This window comes from Silurus meridionalis, chromosome 3 (genome assembly GCF_014805685.1).
Source record: "Silurus meridionalis isolate SWU-2019-XX chromosome 3, ASM1480568v1, whole genome shotgun sequence".
Classification (NCBI taxonomy): Eukaryota; Metazoa; Chordata; class Actinopteri; order Siluriformes; family Siluridae; genus Silurus; species Silurus meridionalis.
This window is the reverse complement of record NC_060886.1, coordinates 8009536-8033251: the sequence shown is the minus strand read 5'-3', so window position 1 is coordinate 8033251 and position 23716 is coordinate 8009536. Positions and strand designations below refer to the sequence as shown.

General features: G+C 35.8%; 1 protein-coding gene across 10 annotated transcripts; it reads left to right on the top strand.

Annotated features, from left to right (window-relative positions):
• The first annotated feature begins 4612 nt into the window (after positions 1-4612).
• On the top strand, positions 4613-23035 carry LOC124383240 (nectin-4-like). Of its 10 annotated transcripts, none has more exons than XM_046845719.1 (9): positions 7073-7248; positions 9405-9740; positions 10504-10803; positions 11721-11817; positions 12549-12685; positions 13185-13203; positions 13872-13998; positions 22470-22499; positions 22760-23035. In XM_046845719.1, exons 2-8 carry the CDS (start codon positions 9470-9472, stop codon positions 22482-22484), a joined length of 966 nt encoding a protein of 321 aa, XP_046701675.1. In that variant the 5' UTR covers positions 7073-7248; positions 9405-9469; the 3' UTR covers positions 22485-22499; positions 22760-23035. The 10 variants fall into 10 exon arrangements, with proteins under 10 accessions (XP_046701670.1, XP_046701675.1, XP_046701673.1 ...); XM_046845717.1 differs by having other exon boundaries at positions 22757-23035; XM_046845714.1 differs by lacking the exons at positions 7073-7248; positions 22470-22499; positions 22760-23035 and adding exons at positions 4613-4785; positions 18624-18996.
• Positions 23036-23716: the final 681 nt, after the last annotated feature.

Genomic DNA, 23716 nt, shown 5'->3' with positions numbered 1-23716 from the left:
GCTCCACCTGCTGTCTTTTACTCAATGCCACTGTCTCTAAACCATACAACATCTCAGGTCTCACCACAGTCCTATAAACTTTCCCTTTTATTCTTGCAGATATCCTTCTATCACAAATCACTCCTGTATAAATAAATATATTTTAGGTTCAAGAAAATACATGTAAGTAGAATATATATACTTAATATATATTCTTATGTAAGTTTGGAAATGTATACTTAACTATAAGTATTTATAGAAAATAGATTTATGTAAATATATTTTAAAAAAATATTTAAGCACATTGATTTTTTGGCAATTTTCTGTGTATTGTGAAATAAACTTTTAAATATATTAAAAATATATATGCATTTTTTTATCGTATGGGAAGTGTATCAGACCTATTTTAGTGACTCTTTTAAGGGGTAGACTCATGGCAGGTGGGTTTAAAAAGCAAATGATTACTGAGTGTATACTGCCATCTACAGGAAACTGTAAAAGTTTTCGTTAAATTGAACGCGTGAGGATCAGGGAAGCATTTGATGAATGAAGACTTCCTCCCACGAGAGGAAATTGTTATCATTAATTGAACTATTAATGCTTAACCAAGACAGAAACAAACATAGCTGAATTCTACCCACTACCCAATGAATTCTACCCACAGTCCAATTTAAAAATATATATATATTTTGCCTTAATACCTAAATAGCCACTAAAATGGGTATAATACTCCTACAAAAGTAATAAAGTATATATAAAATATTATTTTAATCTATCAGCATGAACAGCTTTAGTATTTAGATTTCCCTTCGGATATTGCTGGAAAGTATCTCACCTCTGACACCAGAACTGTTAGATTTTTATTATGTCCAAACAAAACTTAATTTTTGGAGAGGTTTTCTGATAAGGGAAGAATCACACAGCACACAGAATGTGTTCTTCACTTTAATGCAGATAACAGACTTACAACTAACAAACTTCCAACTCTCCACCACGACTGTAAATAGTATAATTTGTCTATAGAATTGTTATAAGAACACCCCCGTGTCCTTATTAACATTAAAGAAAACAAAAAAAGAAAGAAATATAGATCAACTTACAACAAAGAATAACTTTATCAACATTGTTTTTTAGTCTGTAACAGAAAAGACTTAAAGTGCTGTAAGGTTTGTATTTAAGTTTATCTACTGTTCTAGCTGTTCTTTAAGATTGTCAGCAATGTCATTTATCACAGTGTCATTAGACAGAGGAATAGTTTTTATTTTTGCATCACTTGCGTCATCCAGCATGACAGAGACCATGTCAAGTCAAGTTTATTTCTATAGCACTTTTAACAACAGACATTGTTTCAAAGCGGGTTTACAGAATTTAAGAATTAAGGTGAACGATGTGTATTTGTCCCTGATGTGCAGCCATGGTGACTGTGGCAAGGAAAAACTCCCTTAGATGTTTGTCGGAACTCAGAACCCGTCTCTGAGCAGACACATCACGGGTGGATTCTTTGTTTCAGTTAATTCCCAATGTAGCACTCTTAACTTAAACTAAAATACAATGAAATGGACCTCAAAAGCCAATAAAGTATCTTCAGTCTTGGATGAGAAAAAGCAAAAAAACTTCTTTATTCCAAACACGTTCTGATGAGCCCATAGAAGGTGGTCACTTCATCACATCAAAATGATCAAGCGCGCACACACTTTGCACACACTCATTCTTATACCCTGGTGTTACATGACACCTTTAATTTTTTTTTCTATTTTCTTCATCCTAGCAAAGTCCCCTTCCTGGGATTCCATATTTGGGTTTTCCTGCTCCCCCATTACCCTTATTTACGGCCTTTTCTCTGTCACTTAAGAAAAGAATGTGTATACAACTTTCACCCCCTCTGGTACAGCCAGGCACCACTTCCTCCTGCTTTCAGGTTTTTATGCGTGGACAACCATTTTGCGGCCTACTTTATCTTCCCTACATCTACTCTGTGTAAGTGTTTTGCTTTTAGAATGCTATTTGCTATTCCATTTTTATTAAATCAAGCTATATTATTTTACTTAAATTGTCTATTTGTATATGTTTAACTACATTATTCTACGTTGTTATGTTAGTGTCTAGGTCATACTTCATTTATACTATCTGAACTGACTGTTGCATAATGTATCTAGCTTCACAACTATAATGATTGTAAGCTTATTACTTTTGTTGTTACATGCACATATTAATTGTATGTTTTTAGTTATTGTGATCTCTGTTTGTTTCTTTTATTCAGCTCCAACTTACAGACGTCCTGGGACATCTCTTAGGAGCATTCTTCACTAACAGCATCGTAAATCTCAACTCTTCTCTGCACAATAAACATGCTTAAGCCTTGTATGTTGTTCTTTCTTGTCTATCCAACACACTCATAACACCAGTCAGACTCTACTCTACTCTATTAAAATCTGATCGCTATTGTGAATTATACTTGGAGTACATAGACTACATGAGACTGATTAAAACACATAAGCTAAAATAGGTTTTAATCAAGCTGCTTCTATTGTATCTAATAGGTTCTATACTAATTATTAGGTCAATTTATTGGATGGATATTAGTTGGATTAAAACACACTCTAGATAAGGTTAATTCAAAATTTTTCTCGACATGTTATTAGGAAGAAACCTTGAGAGGAATCAGAGTCAAGAGGGGAACCCATGCTTATTTGGGTGACATCCAGAGTGTGATTATAGTCTTTAAACCAGGGGTCACCAACCTTTTTAAAACGGAGAGCTACTTCTTGGGTACCGATTAATGTGAAGGGCTACCAGTTTGATACACACAGTTTTCAGTTTGATCTGAAATAACAAATTTGCTCAATTTACCTTTTATTATATGTTAATATTAATAATTAATGATATTCATCTATGTGAAGACACTGATCATGTTAATGATTTCTCATAATAAGTGTCAACAATGATTTAACAAAGAAGGAAACAGACCCATGGGCTACTCTACCACGTTGGTGACCCCTGCTTTAAACAATACAGAACACTGGAGAGTGAGAACTAACATGAGCACTGGAATGTAATGTACTTTCTACAGTCTAATACAGTCATTCGTGGTTATAAAACCAGGAGCTACTGAGCAACTCATAAAATAGCTCAACATTTGCGATTATCACAGATCCAACACCAGCTTCTCCAGCCAAGAGCCTTTAAACACTCAAAGTGGTCCAGTGTCCAAACTCCACATGAAGTGGGTTGCAATTATCACTGGTACGTCTCTAGATGGTTCAGGATGTTTGCGGGGTCGGCATCTACTTCTTTAAAGGTCCACAATCTTCATGAGTTGGGACGTAACTGGGGCTGGAGCAACCTCCGGATGCCTCAGGGTGGGTAGAGAAATCTCCCCTGCAGCATGTGTTTTGGTTGTAGCTGTATGCAAAACAATAAGTAATTTATAAACATTACATAAATTATGTAATTGTAATTAAAATTTAGCCATGGTATCCAGCATATAGAATAAAACTTTAAAGTTAAAACACTTTAAAATGTGTGTGTGTGTGTGTGTGTGTGTGTGTGTGTGTGTGTGTGTGTGTGTTTGTGTGTACCCACCTGCACACAACGTTTCTGCCTGTGAAAGATGGTCCTTCTGTCGTTTGCCACAGACTGGTCTTTGTGAGCATCTTGAATTTCAGGATACTGTATGACACGTTTCTCTGCCGCATCCAGGCGCTTTTTGTCAATGAAACACCTGTAGCAAGTGGAATGAAACCCAGCGTCTTCGGGAACATTTTCAAATTTAATTTCTAGACAATGTTTGTATGTTTCTGCTATTCTCTAATTCTCACCATGCAAACCAAGCCACCGTTTGACGCTATTTCTGTATGTGTCCCATCGTGTGTGTGTAAAATACTTCTATTCTTCTTTCTTAATGGACGCGAGATGCATATAGCATTGTTTATAATCCTTTCACTCATGTCAAAATATCATTACGCGATGAAGGAACTATTGTCAACTTTAAACACTAATAAAAAATAAACTGCAGGATTATACATGGAGAACTTTTAGTTTCTCGCTCAAAACCAATAACTCTTTTTATTGGATTGAAAAGAATTTAGTGACCCATATATGCGAACGGGATGAAACGAAAAACGGCTTCACCTTACGGCCTACAAGCGCTACATGCGCTTCGTTATATTTCCTCGTCTTAGCTTTCAGGAGACTTACGTTTGTCTCATTATCTCCGTCTCTCTCTCCGCCTTTCTTTTCATCCCTGTGAAATATTTTTTCATGGTGTCTCTTAAGGGTTTGTTATCTACACTTTATACCTCCTGCTCTGTGCGGTGTGCCGGTGAAAAAAACCCTACTCTCTGCGGCAAAAAAAGCATGTCCCCCGGGGTCACACGTGCCCACCCTGGCATTACCCTGAGCCCACCCCAGGGGGTGCACCCCACTATTTGAGATAGACTGCTATAGACACTAAAGAGACAAGATAGGAATGTGCATTTAGAGAACCAGTGTGAGTGCAATCAACAATTTGATTGCACTCGATATACAGTTCATACACAGGAATGAACTGTATATATCTAACCAACCCCAACCCACCTCGCCCCCTGTGTTGATAGTAGATTTTTTTCTTTTTTCCCAGACAGGAATCAGATACAGGAAGTGGGCTCAGCACATACAGATTTCTGAAGTAGATTAAGTAGCCATGATGTAAAACAAAGTTATAAAAAGTTTTATTTTCTCGTTTGTGGTTTTCTTAAAAGAAGTATTTAGGAGAAGCCTGCACGACTTGGTCACATTCATAAGTGGTGGACATACTGTACAGTACAGGTACTGTAAGAGTTTCAATATTTTATTCACAGTATTTGTGTTATATTTGTGTATGAACTCTACCCAGAACGGTACAGAACAGTGGTAAGTCTATTTACTTTCGTTTTCACAGCACCATTACGGATTTTCTTGGTGCTTGATGCTCACGCTTCCGAAATTTGCTCGTGAAACAGGGTAAAATTTTCTCCGTTTCCTTGTACCATAGGTTACTGTATTTCTTCTCATTGAGCGCTGTTTCCAGCCTATCATCCCTTTATTGTGCGACTTTTTCACCATATTACTGGTGTATTATTGTATTCTTTCTTATTGTATACTGTATTATTTCCTGGCTATCAGTAGCCGTAGGCAAGTGGAGCAAACAATGATCAAGGCAACCAGAGGAATGGTTAATGTGAATTCAGACGGAGTCGCCGATTTGAAAATAAATAAAAACAAAGACATTCCTCAACACCCATGGCCATATATAAGGGAGTTGTTCGAAATTATCGGTGTAAAAAAGTGCTGGCTTTCAAGAATTCGCCATCAAATTTGAAAAAGCACAGACAGGTAATCTAATGTTTTATTGTTATATCCTTCTTTTCATGAGCTATTTTAGAGTTAAAAAATTTTTTTCCCTACAGTTTTGTTTGCCTTTTATAGAAGGGATGCTGCCATGTGTACGTGTTGCTATTTTTTTAAAATAAGGATCCTCTTAATGTTCTTAATTTCTGTAGCTGTCATTTGAAATCTGAGGTTTAGTCAGATAGTTTATATATGTTGTAGAACTGCTATACAGGTGAAGTTTACATTTTAAACTTCCTGTTTGAACTTCACTAAAATGCACAGGATAACAGGATATGTTTAAGGAATTACATGCGACAGACAGTGAGATTTGCCTTGCTTTGGAAGAAGTGTAGTGTTCCTGAACACTACATTAATTCTATTTTGTTGTTGTTGTTGTTGTTGTTGTTAGTTCCTTTGTCGAAATTGTTTCTTGAAGAATTCTCCTACATCCTAAAGAGGATTTTGAGTTTCTTTAACGTTTGCTGCGAAAGAGTACATCAAGTAAAATGTGTTGGTTTTATCCTATAATGATACCTTGACATTCCCAAATGCATAACATTGTTAATCTCCAAAAGAAAAACGTATTGCTTATTGTAACATTTGGTAGACCTATTGTTCTTTATGTCCAAAATACATATTTTTTATCCAGGTAGATTCCAAACAATGGGTCTAGATAAAGATGTCAAACTGAATTAAATTAGTTTTAGCAGCCCAATGGGCCCAGCCCTACATATCTTTTTGCTAATTTTCATTGTATCTTTCACCCCAAAATTATCAATGAAGTTTCAAGAAATAAGAAATGCCCAATAAATCATGTACCACAATATTACATTTATCAGATAAATTCCATTTTTATCAATTAGTAAATATAGCCCTATTAATATAAACAATGAAAGCATGAATTGAGAAGTTCTGAGAAAATCTGACCACTTAAGAGGAATTCTTTATAATTTTATAAGATTATAATTGTGTTTTGGCATAAATTCAAGAACATCAATAGTACTAAGTAATCCAGAGGGACAGCGCATGTAGGATGTTTTGAAGACAAGGTGAGGGAGGCGAGATTGAGATGGTTTGGACATGTGCAGAGGAGGGACATGGGGTATATCAGTAGGAGAATGCTGAGGATGGAGCCGCAAGGAAGGAGGAAAAGAGGAAGACCAAGGAGGAGGTTTATGGATGTGGTGAGGAAGACATGCATGTAGTTGGATTGAAACGAAAACGGCTTCACCTTACGGCCTACAAGCGCTACATGCGCTTCGTTATATTTCCTCGTCTTAGCTTTCAGGAGACTTACGTTTGTCTCATTATCTCCGTCTCTCTCTCCGCCTTTCTTTTCATCCCTGTGAAATATTTTTTCATGGTGTCTCTTAAGGGTTTGTTATCTACACTTTATACCTCCTGCTCTGTGCGGTGTGCCGGTGAAAAAAACCCTACTCTCTGCGGCAAAAAAAGCATGTCCCCCGGGGTCACACGTGCCCACCCTGGCATTACCCTGAGCCCACCCCAGGGGGTGCACCCCACTATTTGAGATAGACTGCTATAGACACTAAAGAGACAAGATAGGAATGTGCATTTAGAGAACCAGTGTGAGTGCAATCAACAATTTGATTGCACTCGATATACAGTTCATACACAGGAATGAACTGTATATATCCCCAACCCAACCCCCAACCCACCTCGCCCCCCCCCCCTGTGTTGATAGTAGATTTTTTTTTTCTTTTTTTCCCAGACAGGAATCAGATACAGGAAGTGGGCTCAGCACATACAGATTTCTGAAGTAGATTAAGTAGCCATGATGTAAAACAAAGTTATAAAAAGTTTTATTTTCTCGTTTGTGGTTTTCTTAAAAGAAGTATTTAGGAGAAGCCTGCACGACTTGGTCACATTCATAAGTGGTGGACATACTGTACAGTACAGGTACTGTAAGAGTTTCAATATTTTATTCACAGTATTTGTGTTATATTTGTGTATGAACTCTACCCAGAACGGTACAGAACAGTGGTAAGTCTATTTACTTTCGTTTTCACAGCACCATTACGGATTTTCTTGGTGCTTGATGCTCACGCTTCCGAAATTTGCTCGTGAAACAGGGTAAAATTTTCTCCGTTTCCTTGTACCATAGGTTACTGTATTTCTTCTCATTGAGCGCTGTTTCCAGCCTATCATCCCTTTATTGTGCGACTTTTTCACCATATTACTGGTGTATTATTGTATTCTTTCTTATTGTATACTGTATTATTTCCTGGCTATCAGTAGCCGTAGGCAAGTGGAGCAAACAATGATCAAGGCAACCAGAGGAATGGTTAATGTGAATTCAGACGGAGTCGCCGATTTGAAAATAAATAAAACAAAGACATTCCTCAACACCCATGGCCATATATAAGGGAGTTGTTCGAAATTATCGGTGTAAAAAAGTGCTGGCTTTCAAGAATTCGCCATCAAATTTGAAAAAGCACAGACAGGTAATCTAATGTTTTATTGTTATATCCTTCTTTTCATGAGCTATTTTAGAGTTAAAAAATTTTTTTCCCTACAGTTTTGTTTGCCTTTTATAGAAGGGATGCTGCCATGTGTACGTGTTGCTATTTTTAAAATAAGGATCCTCTTAATGTTCTTAATTTCTGTAGCTGTCATTTGAAATCTGAGGTTTAGTCAGATAGTTTATATATGTTGTAGAACTGCTATACAGGTGAAGTTTACATTTTAAACTTCCTGTTTGAACTTCACTAAAATGCACAGGATAACAGGATATGTTTAAGGAATTACATGCGACAGACAGTGAGATTTGCCTTGCTTTGGAAGAAGTGTAGTGTTCCTGAACACTACATTAATTCTATTTTGTTGTTGTTGTTGTTGTTGTTGTTAGTTCCTTTGTCGAAATTGTTTCTTGAAGAATTCTCCTACATCCTAAAGAGGATTTTGAGTTTCTTTAACGTTTGCTGCGAAAGAGTACATCAAGTAAAATGTGTTGGTTTTATCCTATAATGATACCTTGACATTCCCAAATGCATAACATTGTTAATCTCCAAAAGAAAAACGTATTGCTTATTGTAACATTTGGTAGACCTATTGTTCTTTATGTCCAAAATACATATTTTTATCCAGGTAGATTCCAAACAATGGGTCTAGATAAAGATGTCAAACTGAATTAAATTAGTTTTAGCAGCCCAATGGGCCCAGCCCTACATATCTTTTTGCTAATTTTCATTGTATCTTTCACCCCAAAATTATCAATGAAGTTTCAAGAAATAAGAAATGCCCAATAAATCATGTACCACAATATTACATTTATCAGATAAATTCCATTTTTATCAATTAGTAAATATAGCCCTATTAATATAAACAATGAAAGCATGAATTGAGAAGTTCTGAGAAAATCTGACCACTTAAGAGGAATTCTTTATAATTTTATAAGATTATAATTGTGTTTTGGCATAAATTCAAGAACATCAATAGTACTAAGTAATCCAGAGGGACAGCGCATGTAGGATGTTTTGAAGACAAGGTGAGGGAGGCGAGATTGAGATGGTTTGGACATGTGCAGAGGAGGGACATGGGGTATATCAGTAGGAGAATGCTGAGGATGGAGCCGCAAGGAAGGAGGAAAAGAGGAAGACCAAGGAGGAGGTTTATGGATGTGGTGAGGGAAGACATGCATGTAGTTGGATTGAAAGAGGCAGATGTAGAGGACATTGGGGTATGGAGACGGATGATTTCTGCTGTGGTCACCCTGAATGGGAGAAGCCGAAATAAGAATATGATGTGTCTTTTAAAATGTTTGGGATTGCCACAAAAGTTCATACAAATAACCAAAGATGAATTTTTGTACATTTTTGCTGTCCATAGATTATCACTCCGGATTTTTTTTTACACAAAATTCCTACAAGTGTTATCACTAAACACTGCTCTAATGGCATTGAAATTGGGTTATGTCTGTGTGAATTTACTGTGTTTTTTGTTTTTCATGTATGTGTCTGTAGTACTCAAGCTAACACGAGAGAGGCACGAGAGAGTATTTTGTTTTTGGTGTAAGCGAAACATTGTATAATTTTTTATTTTTTATTTTTTTACAGCCAGAAGTGTAATTGGACATAATGTGACTGTATCATCTGGAGAAGACGCACATCTGAATTGCCAAATGTTGAAAACAAATGAGCCCATGACAAGTGCTACTTGGCAAAGACGAACAAAGGAAATGCCACAAAATTATGATTTCTTCATTATGACTTTAGATCACAATGAACATAATTATTTGGGGGAGAGGGTGAAATTCACAGGGAACTTCTCTGGACGTTTAGGCTCCATTCTTTTAAGAAATGTCAGTCTTCAAGATGAAGGCATCTACACCTGCATCTTAAACATCTTTCCAAGTGGACCGTATGAAACAGAACTTTATCTTACAGTATTAGGTAAGAATTTCTATTCTCATTGTGGAATTCCTTATTATTTTTTTATTATTATTTATTTATTTATTTATTTATTTATTTTTATTAAAACGGCAGTTTTGGAGATGCTCTGACAAAGTCGTCTAGACCAGTGGTCCCCAATCCCCGGGCCGTGTACCGGCACCAGTCCGTGGGTCACTTGTTACCGGGAAACATAAAGAAAACATAACTTACATTATTTCCGTTTTATTTATTATCTGATTCTGAACGATGTTTTATTTTGGAAAATTACCGGATTCTCTCTTCCACATCTGTCTATGACTCACTCTTGATGCATGTCATGATGCCTCGGTCACATGTCTTACCTCCATCCACTACCTTCTTAAAGGGGCTGGTCCGGCCGCTTACACATAATACATTACTGCTAAATTTAAACCCCCAAGTGAGCAAAATGAACAAAAATCAACACAGCGGATTCACGTTTATTATTATATTTAGAAAATATCAGTTTTTATGCCGGTCGTATCATTTTATTTTGTTTTATTTATCCGACACACCTTAAAAGCCGGTCCGTGAAAATACTGTCTGACATTAAACCGGTCCATGGTGCAAAAAAGGTTGGGGAGCACGGGTCTAGACATCACAATGGAACTTGTCAAACTCACTCAAATCCTTACACTTGCTTATTTTTTTTTCTAACAAGTCAAATTTCAGGACAAAATGTTCACTTGTTGACTAATAAATCTGCCCAATTAATGAGTGCCATTTTTACTGTTTTTATTAAAAGTTCCTCCTGTTGTCACTGTGAATGTGGCGGTTCATCCTGTTGCTGGAGACACTGATGAGCTTTTGCCAACCTGCACTGCAGCCAATTCAAAGCCTGCAGCAGAAGTGTCATGGAATCTGGGTGCATTAAGAGACTCTGTGGAAGTACAAATTACCCACACTGTGGACTCTGAAGGAAGATACACTGTTACTAGCAGCCTGATTAGCAAGAAGTCCAAAGATCTAAAGCAGGAGAATGTTCACTGTTTGGTCTCACACCCTGGCCTGAAAGAGAAACTGAATTGCACGCTGGCCATTCACTGTAAGAAATTTGTCACCTTTCTGTTTGTAGTTACTAACTAAAGAGTTAGTCGTGCAGAGAATTATCAAACATAAGTGATAATGGTCAGACTTTACTGTTAATTTAAGAACAAGGACCTTTTTTTCACTCAACATTTTCAGTATCACACAAGAGGTCCCCTGGTGGTCTAGTGGTTAAGATGCAGCGCTCTCACTGCTGTGACCCGGGTTCGATTCCCGGTCAGGGAACCATCCCCAGCCGCTCTTAGTGCCGGTCCCAAGCCCGGATAAATTGGGGAGGGTTGCGTTAGGAAGGGCATCCAGCGTAAAACATGTGCCAAATCAAACGTGCGGAGGATCCGCTGTGGCGACCCCTAATGGGAGAAGCCGAAAGAAAGTAGTTATTTTCAGTATCACACAAACAAATCACACAGAAGTAGATGAGACAATAAATGTAGAATTCGAACTGCATAGTACAAAATGCAGTTGCAAAGACTCTAATGATTTAATGTTACATTTAACTAAAGGTTGAAACTTGTAATTTCCTACTTCCAACCAGGAAAGTCTGAAGAAAGTGCCCCCTCGTTTATATTAGGGCTTTTTTTTAGATCTTTCAAAAACATTTGCCAGTCAGTGACATGGTCTGTTATCGTCACTGTTTGTAGACTTTGTATATAGATGATGCCTGGCTTGAAAATTACAATTTAGAAGATTAGTCAAATGCAGTAATAATTTCTTGAGGCCCAAATCTGAGGCCCAGTCATGCACCAGTATGGTGCTGTATATTAACTTAATCACAGCTCTACACATAATTATATTATCAAATCACTCATTACAGTGTGTATTTATATTTTATATATGTAATATTTATAGTATATGCTCTTCTGTTTCACTTAACATTACAATGTTCAAATCATTCATTAATTATCCCCCATCTAGATCCTCCTCAGGTGGTTTACATTTCACCGAGTGGTCCAACAGAATTTCATTGTAAAGCAGATGCCCATCCCAAACCGACGTATTTCTCTTGGAGCAGGTAACAGAACTGAGTTTTCTTTAGAGGTTTAATGCAAGACTACCTCTCTCTGTCTCTCTCTCTCTCTCTCTCTCTCTCTCTCTCTCTCTCTCTCTCTCTCACCACTGTTAATTGCTACAGTTCATCTCAACCATCTGACACTAACCAGACACTAATTACAACAAATTGATTTGGTATGAACCCAGGAGAACCTCTTGTAATCTGAATACTCTGTTTTCTGTCTCTCAATTGGCCAACATAGATTGACAAATAAACCTTATTTAAATAAAAAAAAATACATAGCAGGGAAATGTTTTTACTACTGTAAAAAATGTTTACAGTAGTAAAAACTAAATTTCTATTGTATTTTTATCACTGCAGCATCATTTTGGAATATTAGTTGTATCTCTGGTTAATTTAGTTGAGTTTTTTTATAGTTTTTTTTTTTTGTTAGATATATACTCAGGGCATTAGTGGAGAGGAGAGGTGTCCGAGTCAGACAGCACAATTAAGACTTTTTGATAGTATAGAAATTCCTCAAAAACATTACAAGCTATAAACTTAGTTAGCTTAGAAAATATAGAAATACATTAGAATTTCAGAAGTTCTTCAAACTCTGAATGCTGGTAACAAGTACTGTGGAGTGTGACTTCTATAAAAATGCGAAATTACATTTTTATTAAGTTAAAATATAATATGCAAAATAAGTTATTTGAATGTAACCAAAAAAAATATTTTTTTGTTTCTTTTAGATGCCTTTTAGTGAAGGAGCCTCTTTCCAGCGGTGATACAAACACACTGATTATTCAGCCGACACCTGACAGTCATGGCTGTTACTACTGTATGGCATCTAACCAACATGGAAAAAGCATTTGTTTCTTTAATTCAAGTGAGTATGAATATGACCGAACTTTATTAGAACACTTATTCGAAGTTGAATGTTAACAATTGCAAGTTAGGTTGACCCTTTTGGGTACATTGAAGTATTAACACTTTTGGTATTATTGATGAATTAAAGTTGACCAATGATCTCACTCTTGGTTTTCACATCTCTACATGTTATATGACCACATTAAATGTAATATTCCAAAACAGTTGATTGTAAATGGATTTATTTTGTGAAATTTGTCATCAATTATCAATTATTTTAAATATGTTTATAATCTTTATTTAAAAAATGCCGTAATTGGTAAACAAGTAAAAATATTGGCATTCCACTTATTGTACTGCTCATTCCTGATCATGTAGAGTGTGTCAAAAGGTTTAGTAAATAAATGTGTGTTAGGTGCCTATGTGTGCATCACAACAATGGATATATAAACTTTACAAAAAGTGTGAATTAAAAAGAAATTCTTTATTTTTGTATTTTTTACTTTGTTATTCCATAGTGAGCATCACATACAGTATGTAAGTAAACTATGTGTTTGCCCTAGAATAGAAATCAATCAAAGTTGCACTGTGGAAACTGATACACTCTATCCCTCTAATGATCCCTAAAAGCCTCTTCATTCTTTTCAAAGCTGCCTAGTCTAGATTTTCCTGTGCATCATCCAAATATACCCCTTTTCTCATTGTTAATTTTACTAATTTGTGATTTGCATCTTGTGAGCACTTTTTTTTTTATTAAGTCATATAATGCCAATATGATTTGTTTGATCCTCTTAATCAGTATATGTTTCTTTCATTGGGGTTCCTGAATATGCATGGTTAGGAGTGTGTGAAAAAGATGATGTATCTGCACATAGAGAATTTTTGTATAAATCTCATTCTTGAAACAAATAAACAATGTGTATTCAAGATTGAGATGCAAACGAGCAAACTAGCTGTTTTTTAAAAGGACCAGGATTTTGGATCTCTGGACTTCTCTTGAAAATAGCATGCACACTTTACTAACTGCATTGAACATAAAAAATGAAAATCACCTGATATGGTCACTTTCACTAAATTCGATCTGCACTGTGATTTGCACAAACATTTAACCTTAATGAAAGAAAAATATGTTTGACACTTTCCCTTATCTTTCTTTTTTAAAATAAGTCACTCAAACTATAATAACTTTTTTAATGGGCTTTCAGATGCAAAATCTACAACTCCCTGGATATGGTTTATATTCATAGTCCTTCTCTTTCCTCTGGGCTGCTGTATTTTTGCCATATGAAAAAGACAAACATATGGATTTCTAAACTTTGTAGAAAGACAGAGGTGAGTGTGCTAATTTTATTAATATAATATTGAGCACATTTTTTTTTCGATTTAGTTTTATAAACAGGTATTTATTACATTTATTTATTATATATTTATATCATAGACATTTTACAGATTTGAATGATGAATTGTTTTTATCTGTACGATCAATAAACACAGTCATTTAAGTTTGTTTCGCCATTATGAGGGAAAAACCCACAAAACGCCACCCAGAGGGTAAATTGTGTAAAACATGGCGGATTTGGTGTTTGATTTGAGACTTGGCGCAGAAATAAAACAAAAGTTGACTGATTAAAATTATTTTTCGGTGGAGTTTATTTATTTATTGTATATCTAAGTAAAGAAGGGACGTCGTGAATAAGTGTAAGTTTTGCTGGAGGTTTTAATTTCGCCTCTTTTATATTTAGATATTTATTTATGTATTTAAAATATTTTTTATAAATGGTAAAAACAGAAATGCGCGCTGAATTAATAGCGTGTTAATAACATTTAGTGCCGTTTATATATATATATACCGAGAGCCAAATTTTTTACTGTTACCGCAAAGATCCACATCATACACATGGGCACACATGAACATCACCCATCCCTTCCTCTTACACACACACAAACACACACACACCTCTGCTCAGCCAGATTTATTGTAAATGTCACACACCAACATAATGACAGAAATTGACTCCTACAGTACTAAGACCACAGGACAGTCATTTTCAACAATGAACATTGTGTGCACTGTCTCACACACACAAACTCTGTTTAACCAAGTCCACAAACAAAAATATAATAATTTATAATAGCGTTTTTCTTTTACTATGCATGTTACTTAGTGGGACTTTTGCCATTCCTTGCCTTGAACAATCCCCTTCAAATCTGCCTCGTATTCCGTTGTTGCCACTCGAAGCAATTCTTTCACATGGGTGTCAGTCAGAACAGATCTATGCTTTGATTTCACGTGTTTCAGGGTAGAAAACAAGTTCTTTGTTTGTGTTTTTTTTTATGTGCGTGTTCACTTCGCTTGAGTTCAATACGGTATTTTCGTCAAATGCGCATGTGCGCAGATGAATATACTGCAGGGGTGGGCAATTAATTTTTTACAAGGGGCCACATGAGAAACCTGAATTGTGTCAGAGGGCCACACCAACGATAATATTTTAGGGATGCACCGAAATAAAAATTCAATTCAAAAGGCAATGAAATCCATAATTTTTTGTGTTATGCCTTTTGCCTTGGCACCATCACTGGAAAACTTTCCTGCCTTTTCAAAAACGTCCTCTACAGACGGAGTGCGCATGCTCGGATTGACTACTTTTCTGCGCCGCGTTCTTCTCATATTTAGAATGGCAATCGGGATGTTTGGATTTCAGGTGATGAATTAAACCCGACTTGGAGAAACTCTTTGCAGATACACCCCCTCTTGAAATTTCAGTATTATATGTTTTGCAAATCGCTCTCCGCAAACCGCAGACATGTTGCTCTTATCCAGATAGCTGTGTGCTGGCTGCGCTTTTTAATTGCGTCATTACAACTGTGTTTCTGGCGTATTGTTTCGGTGATTTAGGTATTGCAGCCGAAAATTTGTGCCCGCGGGCCGTAGTTTGCCCAGGTCTGATATACCGCAAAGTTTCCCAGTAGGGGTAAGCTCATTTAAGTCTTAAAATACCGTATTGAACTCAAGCAAAGCGAACACGCACATTAAAAATCAAACACACACAATCTTCGATATGAACGTAAGAGCCGCATGAAACCAGCCAAAGAGCCGGGTTGGCCACCCCTGATATAGCGCCTTTTTTTTTAATGGACATTGACTCGAAGCAACTGTACACAAATAAAGTTTGTAATATAAGGTTAGCTAAAAGAATGTAAGTTTATTGCATATAAGGTAGTTCCTCATAATTGTTTATTCCTGATTAGCAAGCCAATGGTCACTGTGGCACGTACAAAACTCCCCTTTACACATCATTATCCTATATATATATATATATATATATATATATATATATATATATATATATATATATATATATATATATATATATATATATATATACAGTATGTGTGTGTGTGTGTATATATATATATATATATTACATGCTGTACATACACTACATATTTATTTGCACTATTTGCTCAATTGGAGGAGGACTGGCAGTGTTTGTGAATAATAGATTGTGTAAAACTGGACACATCACTATTAAAGAGCAGATCTGCTGTAAGGACATTGAGCTGTTAGCCGCTAGCATGAGGCCATACTATCTGCCGAGGGAATTCTCACGTTATTGTGATAGCTGCGTATATTCCCCCCTCTGCTGACGGTGAACTGGCATGCGATGTCCTGCATTCTGTTGTTATCAGACTGTTAACACAGAGTCCAAATGCCCTTCTCATTATCTCTGGAGATTTTAATCATGCCCCTCCATCCTCCACTCTGCCCACATTCACTCAGTATGTGTCATGCCACACCAGAGACAATAAAACACTGGATTTATTTTATGCAAACTCAAAGGAGGCCTATACATCAACACCCCTCCCCCCCTTGGGAAGATCGGATCACAACCTGGTTCATCTCCTACCTGTGTACAAACCCCTTGTATGCAGGCAACCAGCTACCTCCCGCACAGTGACGACATGGTCTGATGAGACCGATGAGGCTCTGAAAGACTGTTTTGAAACAACTATGTGGGAGGAATTGTGCAATCCACATGGGGAGGATATTGACAGTTTACCAGACTGTATTACGGACTACATTAATTTCTGTGTGGAGAATACTGTACCCACCAGGACTGTATGGTGTTTTCCCAACAACAAACCGTGGATTAACCCTGATATAAAGACTCTCCTTAAAGAGGAGAAGAGGGTTTTTAAATCGGGAAACAAGGAAGAGCTGAAAACTGCCCAGAGAGAACTTAGAAAGATGATCAGTTTTTAGGTTTAGGGGTAAACATCTCAGCATGCTGTAACTTTTGAGGATCTTTTGGTCTACTTCACTTTGTCAGGCAGGTCCTATTTAAGAGATTTTTTTATTGTGAACAGGTGTGGCAGTAATCAGGCCTGGGTGTGGCTGGAGAAATTGAATTTAGGTGTGATAAACCACAGTTTAAACAGGGGGGGCAAATGCTTTTTTCACACAGGGCCATGTAATTTTGGATTTTGGTTTCCCTCAATAATAAAAACCTTCATTTAAAAACTGCATGTTGTGTTCACCTGTGTTATCTCTTACTAATATTGAAATTATTTTGGTGATCTGAATCAATATTGCTACAAACATGCAAAAAAAAAAAAAAGTAATCAGTAATACTTTTTCACACCACTGTAATTCTGTTCTTACATTACCTACATTCCAAGCTTATGTATATCACATCTACCTCATGTTTATCACACCTTAACAATGCTATGTTTAATGCTTATTATTTCTTTCTTTATGTTTAATGTTACTCTTGCTGTTTCACTCTCTATGCACTGTGCTCTGTAGTAACTGCCTTACGTTCTTTTGTATACTGTGTATGTTGAAGAATGACAACTAAAGCATGAGTTGAGTTCAGGAGTGTGAATCAGACCTCATGCTGATTCACACTGAACCTCTGCTGGACCACCTCTAGTTTGCTTATCGACTCAATATGTGTGCTGGCAATGAACTCAGCATGGGATTGGATTATCTCCTCCGGCACCTTGATTATCCATGAACTTGCACCAAGATTTATTTACATTTACATTTACATTTGCGGCATTTAGCAGACGCCCTTATCCAGAGCGACGTACTTATTTATACGTACGTATTTATTTTCAATTCTGCACCATTTAGGATTCTGCCTGTGTTTATCTGTCAATACTGACACTTTTACTTACAATGAGTTGTATCAGTGGTGTCACCAAAAGTCTACAAAACTGTAGCAAACATCCCCGAATTCTATTTCTTGAGAATACAACAGCCATTAATATATACTCCTGCTTTCCTCACTCACTCATATGAATAAGAAATTATATGAGTCAGATGCCACATGGGGTAGTATTAGCATGAAAGTGAGTTCTAGACAGCTCTTGTGTGTACATTAGCTTCACTTTTCTATCCTCTAACATCACCTGTCAAGTCTTAGTTCTTCACTTTTTGTGCTTGTTTTAATTTCATTTTTGATTTATGGTCTATTCAATCAGTTGCCATACACATACAGCAGGTTTCTTGCCCCTTGCCAACATGCTGATAAAAGACTTTAAAAGATCTAAGAATTTTATTATAATTGAAATGCCCTTGAATATCATGACTATCATGAGAAGTATTAACATGCAAGTCATTCAAGGTGATTCTTGATCTTTAAACGCTTTCTTGTATCTTCATGTCAAACATGTCAGCAACAAAGTCGACATGGCCTTTTACATTGTGTAAATCAATATAGCATCAAGCTGAAATGCACAAAGGTCAAATCAAAGACAGCTATCAGAACTGTAGTAAATCACCAGTCAAATACCGTGACAGTACAGCCACAAATAGAGGCATATTTAATTACAGTAATCCGCCAACTATTGGACCTTTATTGTATGGGATTTGGAATGGTTTCATCATTCTTTTTGCTAGCTTGCTTATTATTATTTTTTTAATTGCCCCATATTGCTTTTTTCTCATCAAGGATATCTGTATGGAAACAGATGTTAATCATCTCTCCTTTGATGAAGCTGTATCATCCATAGAGCTCTATAGAACTACAGGAGGAACTACAGGAGGAGCCACTCTCATCACTGCCTCCTCTTGACATAATTAATCCAATTAGCTGTGAAGTCCCTCACTTTCCTGGGAACTACAGTACTCCCAGCACCTGAAGAAGAAAACTATAAAATGTATTGTTAAAAAGGTCCAGCAGAGGACAGACTTTTATCACTAACAAATAGCTGTGGTTTTACCTGCTCCAGTTGAAACCACTAACTCTGTCCTCACCCAACTGCAGAATGACAAGAGTAAAAGACACTACAACACAATGTCACTTCAGCAGAGCTGCTTTTAGATTGTGACTAGTCATAATTTTTTTTTTTTTTTTTTAGCTTTACACAGATAATGCAGTAATAAAGAATGTGTAAGTTTGTCCCTAATGAGCAAACCAGTGGTGGCAATGGCAAGAAAAATCCCTCTGAGATTGCGTGAGGAAGAGACCTTAAGAGAATCCAGACTCATGAGGGAACCCATCCTCATCTGGGTGGCACCGAATGACAATCCGAATAGTGTATAGAGTCAACCTTAAGAGACAGGAAGTTGGTAGAGAACGTAGTCACTGCTTTCCTCCAAAAGGGACATTGGATGTTGGTACACCAGAACCAAAATACTTTCAATCTTCACCACATGACAGCAATCTTACTGAAAGCACTGTATTCAAGATACATGGTATAAATGGATTTCTTTGCTGTAAACAGTGCGTGTACATAAACATATACATAATAAGTACTTTATATGCTGTTCCTAAAGGGAGTTTTTTCTTTGCAATATGCATGATATATCATTCATACCTTTCAATTTTCAGACCACCAGAGTGACTCTTGCATACAGAAAGCCAAAAAGTTCGAGCTAACAAGTATGAGCAAAACAAAAAAACGTTTTGGTCAGAAGTCATATGTGTAAATAAAATGGTTCCAAAGATGTACAGTATGATGTAATAGTTGATAAGTGATCATAGATCTAAAATGAGAGTGGAAACAGAGATGTCGTTAATAGTATGTTTACTGCAGTTGAAGTGTTTTGCCGGTGTAAAGGAGATGTGCATGTAAAAGTGATCTCCTATTTCTTGCTTCCTGTATAAGTATATTATTATGGAGTCCAAATCCTTTCACATGTAAGTAAATTTAGCTAATAATCCCTGATTATTCTGATTATGAATTAATGTGCATACTTAATTGCATTCAGCATGAGTTCAATCAGTGCTGCAGAAACACTGCTAAAGTGAGACAGCTGATAAGTAAGAGCCTGGATGTCCCAGTGCTTGAGGCTTTGTCTGTATAATATATTGATAAATATAAATGCCTGTGCTAACCAGATATTGCTGTTTGACTTTTAAGGAAGACCCTCAACTCCCATTAATTTGGTTTGATTGCATTGCTTTTGGGTAAAAGCATCTGCTGAAGGAGTAAATAAAAATACAAATGAAGAGAAAAACATTATTAAAAATAAAAAAAAGGATAAATGCATTCTGATTACTGTGTTACAATACAAACTCTGGTTCAATGTTTGTGCATACAGAATGTATATAGAAATATGTGTATGCATATATTTGTTTATTTAGTGTGATCAAATATAAGTGGTATTGCCATAACCATAAGCACAGCGCTGACTGCTCAGAATATCAATGCAGTTTAGCCCAACAGCTAAACTGGTTTTCTTGAAACAACTAAAAACACTTCCTCATTACCATATGGAGTATGGGATTTGGAGTAGAGGTCAGGATGACAGTGTAGAGCAAAAGAAGATGCATTAATCCTGGTCGTCTGTAGATATAGCAAAGGATATCAAACTATATTTTATGTATGCTGTACATTTCTATTGATTTGGTCGAATAATTTCCCACAGAAATATACTCTAGCTTGTTAAAGTCTTCACTACTGGCTGTTTTTGAGAGAATGCAAAATCATATATCTTTTAAAAGTTTATTCATTTAAATGTGTTTTAAATTCATTCAAAAGTAAAGCTGTGGTGAATCCAGAGTTTATTCCAGGAACACTGGGCACAATGTAGGAATACAGTTTGGCCAATTCTCCTACCAGCATGTTTTGGAAAGTCGAAGAAAACCAGTGAAGCAAAAGGAAACCCATTGAGAACATGTGAAATTCCATACAGACTGTAACTGGAAGCTCCAGGAGTGAACCCCATTCTCTGAAAAATCAAAACATTGTTATTTTCTATCTATTTGTACACCACACGTCATAGAGTCTCATCTACCACCTACAGCTGTCAATTAGTTTTGTTTTATCATGCCTCTGCCTCTTTTGTTGTAAGCAAATATGTCATGGGTTTCTTTTTGCCACAATTTTATTGGCAGGTTTGCACTATGTGCTCTGGTTAGTAATACAGTATAATCAATACAATTTAACATGATCTATAATGATCTGGGACACAATGTCATTACAATATTTAAAATGAATAGATTTCTGCCATGTTTTTGTAAAAGTAATATGCTGTTGTTTATGTATACGCAACTTAATATAGTTCATGCAAATCACACTCACAAAGCAGCATCTCTATTGATTCTCCAAAAACAATTTTTTTATCCTTAAAATCAGAATCAGAATCAGGTTTATTGGCCAAGTGTGTTGACACACACAAGGAATTTGGTTCCAGCTGTTTGTTACTCTCAAAAGTACAGACATAAATAAAAACTTATACATGACAAAACAGACACAACAAGACAAAAACAGACTATACAAGACAATATAGACAACACAGACAATGTGAGACAGTATAGAAATTTAAAACAGAAATTTGTTCAAGATCTCTATATTAAACATGTTAAACAACCTTTCCATAAATGTGAAGTAATAATTTGTTAGAAAAATTATTCCCGACCAACTGGAATATGTGTAAAGACAAAGAGTTTATTTAGTGGATATCAATAATCTGCAGGAAGTTCTCCTCAATTTAAGACCATTCTGTGCAGCTGGGGATGGTTCAACATTAACAGCCTAAAAATTCATGAAGTTAATGAGCAACTCAAGAACTTTGAGGATAGATTTGGACTGTAATTAATATCAACAACCTTCTACAATGGCTCAGGACCACAGGTTGCATTTAATCGCCACACCCTTGCAATGATGTAATTGTAATAAATGGACATTCGGTGCCACTAGATGAGGATGAGGTTAACTTTTGAAACTGGTTCCTCTTTTGCTTTCTTCCTCATACCATTTCAGAGTTTTTCCTTGCCACAGTCATTACTGGCTCACTAATTAGGGATAAATTCACAATTATAAGGAACAAATTATACATTCTTTTATAGTCTCTTTATCTCTGTAAAGCTGCCTTGAGTCAATGTCTATTGGTAAAAGATATAAAATATAAAATAAATCGAATTGAATAATAACTTAATAATTGTAAATAAATCTGCTACTTGATACTGCAGTAACTAATAATATGCTGGGAATTTTTTCAACACGCTCTTGGCTTGAAGAAATTATTAATTATTTATTAGCTGCACTTTAGCAATTAAAGAGCATTAAGACCCACCTGTTCACTCTGAGGTATGGAATGAGAGATGACAGCTTGTCAGGGGTCAAGGCTTTAATTACCAAACCTGGTATTAATTATGGTGTATTCCTCACAGACAGAGACACACACACACACACACACACACACACACACACACATATATATATATATATATATATATATATATATATATATATATATATATATATATATATATATATATATATATATATATATATATATATATATATATATATATACGTACTATACGTATTTTCTCTTTCTTTTTCAGTTGGTGATGATATGATAGTCGTAAACCCATGTAAGTACCATTCTTGCAAATTCTTGTTTACAAACTGCTTGCAATGATTGCTGTATAGAGAGGTTCATTGTTTCATATATGACAGGCCAAATATTTGCATCTATTAGATTCCGAATGTGCCATGAACTATGTGGACTGAAATAAGGCTGCTTCTTTATAAAAGCTTGCAGTCTATATGTGTGATCTGCATTGCTAGATATGATCTCTATAAAAAAGATGTGTCTATGATATATTGCTAACTGGTATTGTTTTAATAGCAGGTTGGTGTGTTTTTCAATGACAGTCAAGTCAACTTCTTTTCACAACTAATGCCAGTAAGAGAATCATTTACATTTCTACCATTAAAAATGTATAGAGAAGGATAAGTGTTTTATAATAGAGTGGAATACATATTCTGCCTTCATGCATATCGTCATGAGAACCATCTATTTGAAAGCAATTGTGACAATGCAGATAATCACAATATGATAAGGGAATGCAATCTCCTTTATAACATCAGCATTACAGCCTTTTTCAATAAAACGCTGGAATATGAACGATTGTCAGCTCTGTTTTTTTAATTGTACACTTAACTCTTTATGTACCCACTATTATTACATTTCTAAGGAAATTGTGTCTTTTATCTATCCGTCAAATATGATGGATGCAACCTAAAAGTAATTTCATGGTTTTTTATCCAGCCAATGCACAGCATTTTTTATGTGGATCAAACTTTTTTTTTAAACAAAAGAATAAAGAGATAAAGGAATGACGAATAGGATCATTTTTTATACAGAATCAATGCAAGCGCATGATTTATAAAGACGTAAAGACTCTTATTACAGGCAATTAGTTCTAATGCAATTAGCACATAATCTCTGTTACATTGCAAATTGAACAAAGCATAGGGATTTTTAATTGAAAATGGTTCAATTTCAGACATCTGTACAAGGATATTTGTTGAAGGTGGTGGTGGTCGTGATGGTGGTGGTGTTGGTACAGTGCTAAAAAAGTTCACAATATGAAGTAAAATCAATCATGAAGTCATGAAGTCGAAAATTAATTCATGTATATAGTCTTCTTTTATGCAAAAATAAATTCATGATATCAATTTCAATGTTTAATGCAAAATTCAACACGACTTGATTTCAACTGTTTGAAGCTCATCAACATTGAACAGAATTACTGACTCTTCTTTCTGTTAAAAGCTGTGCAGGAGCTTACCCACAAGGCTTAAA

Coding starts and splice junctions, on each gene's coding strand:
- LOC124383240 (XM_046845714.1), top strand. CDS start 9,470: ATGTTGAAAACAAATGAGCCCATGACAAGTGCTACTTGGCAAAGACGA. Junction 10,804..11,720: donor TTGCACGCTGGCCATTCACT/GTAAGAAATTTG, acceptor TCCCCCATCTAG/ATCCTCCTCAGGTGGTTTAC. Junction 13,999..18,623: donor AACTTTGTAGAAAGACAGAG/GTGAGTGTGCTA, acceptor TTTCTCATCAAG/GATATCTGTATGGAAACAGA.